We start from the raw sequence: 4,502 nt of genomic DNA, 5'->3' as shown, positions 1-4,502 counted from the left end.
TTGTCTGTTCACAGTGAAAGTCCTCTCTGATCTTTCATCCATGATTTCTATGTGTCCATATGGCGAGACTTTTGTGACAAGAAAAGGTCCGGACCACCTTGATTTGAGTTTTCCTGGGAACAGGCTTAATTTGGAATTATAGAGGAGTACTTGTTGCCCCTTTTCGAAACTCCTGGGTGCAAGATGCAGGTCATGTCTTCTCTTTGCCTTTTCTTTATAAATCTTGGCATTTTCATAGGCTTGTGATCTAAATTCCTCCATCTCTTGCAGCTGCAAGATCCTCTTTGCACCAGCAGCAATGCTGTCAAAATTTAGTATCTTGAGAGCCCAAAGAGCTTTGTGTTCCAGCTCCAGTGGTAAATGACAAGCTTTCCCATACACCAGTTGATATGGGGACATTCCAATTGGTGTTTTGAATGCTGTTTGGTATGCCCAAAGAGCATCGTCCAGCTTCTTCGCCCAATCCTTTCTTGATGCACCCACAATCTTTTACAAAATCCTTTTTAGCTCTCTGTTGGATATCTCAGTTTGCCCACTTGTTTGGGGATGGTAAGATGTGGCAACCTTGTGTTTTACCCCATATCGTATGAGGAGAGCTTCTAGTGGTCTGTTACAAAAATGACTCCCTCCATCACTGATGAGTGCTCGGGGAACTCCAAAACGGCTGAAGATATTCTTCCTGAGGAAGTTAATGACCATCTTGTTATCATTTGTTGGAGTGGCAATAGCCTCTACCCACTTGGAAACGTAATCCACTGCTACCAAGATGTACTTTTTTGAATATGAGGTTGGGAATGGTCCCATGAAATCTATTCCCCACACATTAAAAAGTTCCAATTCCAAGATGAAATTTTGTGGCATCTCATTTCTTTTGGGCAAGTTTCCAGATCTTTGGCATTCATTGCAGCTCTTTACTAGTTCTTTGGCATCCTTGAAAAGGGTGGGCCAAAAGAATCTGCTTTGTAACACCTTTGCTGCAGTTCTGTCCCCTCCAAAATGGCCTCCATAGCATGAGCCGTGGCAATTCCATAGGACCTTTCATCCTTCTTCTTCCGAGATACATCTTCTAAGGATTCCATCTGAACACTTCTTGAAGAGATATGGCTCATCCCAAACAAAATATTTTGCATCATTTATGAGCTTTCTTTTTTGATGTTTATTGATCCCTGGAGGTAGGGCCCTGGTTGCCTTGAAGTTGGCAATGTCTGCAAACCATGGAGCTTTGTGAATTGTCATTAATTGCTCATCAGGGAAGAGCTCGTTCACACTTGTATCATGTGTTCCACCTTCCTCATGATGGATTCTGGATAGGTGATCTGCTACCTTGTTCTCCACTCCTTTCTTATCTCTGATTTCAATGTTGAATTCCTGCAACAATAAGATCCATCTTATTAGTCTTGGTTTTGATTCTTGCTTGACAAACAAATATTTAAGTGCTGTGTGATCTGTGAAAACAATCACTTTAGCACCAATGAGGTATGATCTGAACTTGTCACATGCAAAAACTATTGCTAGCAACTCCTTTTCAGTAGTGGTATAGTTTCTTTGAGCATCATTGAGGACTTTGCTAGCATAGTATATCACATGGACTAAATTATCTTTCCTGTCACACATCAATTCAAATGGTAAGTTCCAATCAGGTGGGGAAATGATAGGAACAGAGGACAATCTCTTTTTTAAATTCTCGAATGCTAGCATGCATGTTTCATCGAAGATAAATGGTGTGTCGGATACAAGGAGATTGCTCAAGGGCTTGGCTATCTTTGAAAAATCTTTAATAAACCTTCTGTAAAAGCCAGCATGTCCTAAAAAACTTCTAATTTCCTTAACATCACTAGGTGGAGGAAGTTTTTCAATAAGTTCCACCTTAGCCCTATCCAACTCAATGCCTTGGTTAGAAACCTTATCGCCAAGGACTATTCCTCCTGTCTCCATAAAGTGACATTTCTCCCAGTTCAAGACCAGATTGGTCTCTTGGCACCTTTTTAATACCGATTCTAGGTGATACACGCAGCTAGTAAAGGAGTCTCTGAATACCGAGAAATCATCCATAAAAACTTCAATGAATTTCTCTATCATATCAGAGAAGATAGAAAGCATGCAATGTTGGAAAGTCGCAGGTGCATTACATAGCCCAAATGGCATGCGCCTGTAGGCAAACACTCCATATGGGCAAGTAAATGAGGTTTTCTCTTGGTCTCTGGGATCAACCACTATTTGGTTATATCCTAAATAACCGTCTAGAAAACAATAATATGCATGTCCTGCGATCTGATCCATGAATGGGGGGGAATGATCCTTTCGTGTAGCCTCATTGAGTTTCCGGTAGTCTATGCACATCCGCCATCCTGTGACGGTCCTTGTAGGAATTAGTTCGTTTTTCTCATTGGGGACTACAGTGATTCCTCCTTTTTTGGGCACGACATGCACAGGGCTGACCCAGGGGCTGTCTGAGATAGGGTAGATTACTCCTCCCTGCCATAATTTCATAACTTCTTTCTATACCACTTCCTTCATGATTGGGTTAAGCCTCCTTTGGGATTGAATGGATGGTTTGGCATTATCTTCCAACAGTATTTTATGCATGCATATGGCTAAAATGATTCCCTTCAGGTCAGCGAAGGTCCATCCAATGGCATCCTTATGCTTTCGCAATACTTGGAGTAGTTCATCCTCTTGATCTTGGCTGATGGATGAGTTTATAATTACTGGGTAACTTTCATTATTTCCTAAGTATGCATATTTGAGAGTGGGTGGCAGTACTTTGAGTTCAAGTTTGGGTGCCTCTATCTTTTCATTCTTTTCCTTTTGTGCACCTTGTATGCGAATCTCTGTTGTTGCAACCTCTTCACTAGATGTTGGCTCCTCCTCTGTTAACTCTTCAAGTTCTTCCTCTTCAAAACTCTCCTGCACTTCCTCTTCAAATGAGTCCAACCTCATACATTCCCCCAATTGTTCTGGTGGGTAACCCATGGCTTTGAACACATTGATTGTCATCTTTTCATTGTGTAATCTTAGGATGAGATCACCCTTTTGGACATCAATGACAGCTCCAGCAGTGGCTAAGAACGGCCTTCCCAGGATGATGAAGGCCTTGGCTTCCACTTGCATGTCCAGCACTACAAAATCTACCGGGAATATGAAATCTCCCACTTTCACCAGCAAATCTTCTACTACGCCATGAGGGAACTTGAACGATCGGTCTGCCAGTTGTAAGGCCATTTTTGTTGGTTTAGCATCGTCGATCTTCATCTTTCTCATCATAGCTACTGACATCAAGTTGATGCTAGCTCCTAAGTCACATAGAGCCTTTTCTACTGTGATTTCCCCTATAATATAAGGGATCTGGAAGCTCCCAGGATCTTTCAATTTCTGGGGCAGTTTATGCTGAATGATAGCACTACATTCTTCGGTTAGTATCACAGTCTCGTTGTTCTTCCAGCTTCTCTTCTTAGTCATTAGCTCCTTTAAAAACTTGGCGTAGAGTGGCATTTGTTCTATTGCTTCAGCAAAGGGTATGTTGATTTGGAGTTTCTTGAAGATTTCCAAAAATCTCAAGAATTGGTTGTCATCCCCCTTCTTCCTCAACTGTTGAGGGTATGGAACTCTTGGGGTGTCTAGCTTCAACATTCCTTTTTCTTTTTGCGAACTTGAAATGGAAGCTTGAGCTCCATCTTGCTTTTCCTCTTTTTCATTTGAGCCCTCTTCTTGTGGTTTCTGGGATGATTCCTTCAGTTCCTTCCCACTCCTGAGGATGATAGCTTGACACTCCTCCCTTTGGTTTGAGTTAGTATCACTACAAAGGTTGTGGCTGGGAATCTGCTTGAATAGGTACCTAATTTGTGTCTCAAGTTTCTTGATGGCAGCATCTTGATTCTGCATATTGGACTGCACTTCCTCTCGGAATGCTTTACTGTCTTGGAGGGATAAGAATGGTTAGGTTGGCTTTGGTATAGGTGTTGAGATGGGTTTTTATGTGAGTGTTGATATGGTCTAGGTGTGGCATGTTGGTGAGCTATGTTGCTGGGATTTGGACGTCTTTAATCTTGGCCTTGATCTTGTTGATTTCCCCATCCAAAGTTGGGGTGATTTCTCCATCCAGAGTTGTAAGTTTTGGAGTATGGACCATGGACTTGTCTAGGTGAGTTTCCCACATAGTTGGCTTGCTCCCAGTCACCTTCTTCTCCTATGTTTACTCCTTCTTGAGTTGGTGATGAGGTGATGGCCGCTGCAACTTGGTTCTCTTCCACCTTATTGGTAAGATCTGCTAGCTGCTTGGTGATCATCTTGTTTTGAGCTAACAATGCATCCATGTGGTTCAGCTCCATTACTCCTCTAGTGTTACTTCTTTTAGAGGCATAGAAGTAGTCATTCTCAGCAACTGTTTCGATGACATCTATAGCTTTTTCAATGGTGTTCTTCTTGTTTAAAGAGCCTCCTGATGAATGATCCACAGCCTTCTTCGACTCATAGGAAAGACCTTCATAGAAGATGTGAAGTTG

The 4,502-nt window shown here is 42.0% G+C and overlaps 1 protein-coding gene across 1 annotated transcript; it reads right to left on the bottom strand.

Moving 5' to 3' along the window:
- Positions 1–2,499: 2,499 nt before the first annotated feature.
- Positions 2,500–3,492, bottom strand: LOC107465799 (uncharacterized). The gene has a single exon (XM_016084773.1). It carries the CDS (start codon positions 3,490–3,492, stop codon positions 2,500–2,502), a length of 993 nt encoding a protein of 330 aa, XP_015940259.1.
- Positions 3,493–4,502: the final 1,010 nt, after the last annotated feature.

This window comes from Arachis duranensis, chromosome 9, assembly GCF_000817695.3.
Source record: "Arachis duranensis cultivar V14167 chromosome 9, aradu.V14167.gnm2.J7QH, whole genome shotgun sequence".
Lineage (NCBI taxonomy): Eukaryota > Viridiplantae > Streptophyta > Magnoliopsida > Fabales > Fabaceae > Arachis > Arachis duranensis.
Note: the sequence above shows the minus strand (reverse complement) of the source record. Positions and strands in the feature narration are given on the sequence as shown.

What these genes read in the sequence shown, in the direction of transcription:
- LOC107465799 (XM_016084773.1), bottom strand. Translation starts at nt 3,492, where the DNA reads ATGCCACTCTACGCCAAGTTTTTAAAGGAGCTAATGACTAAGAAGAGA.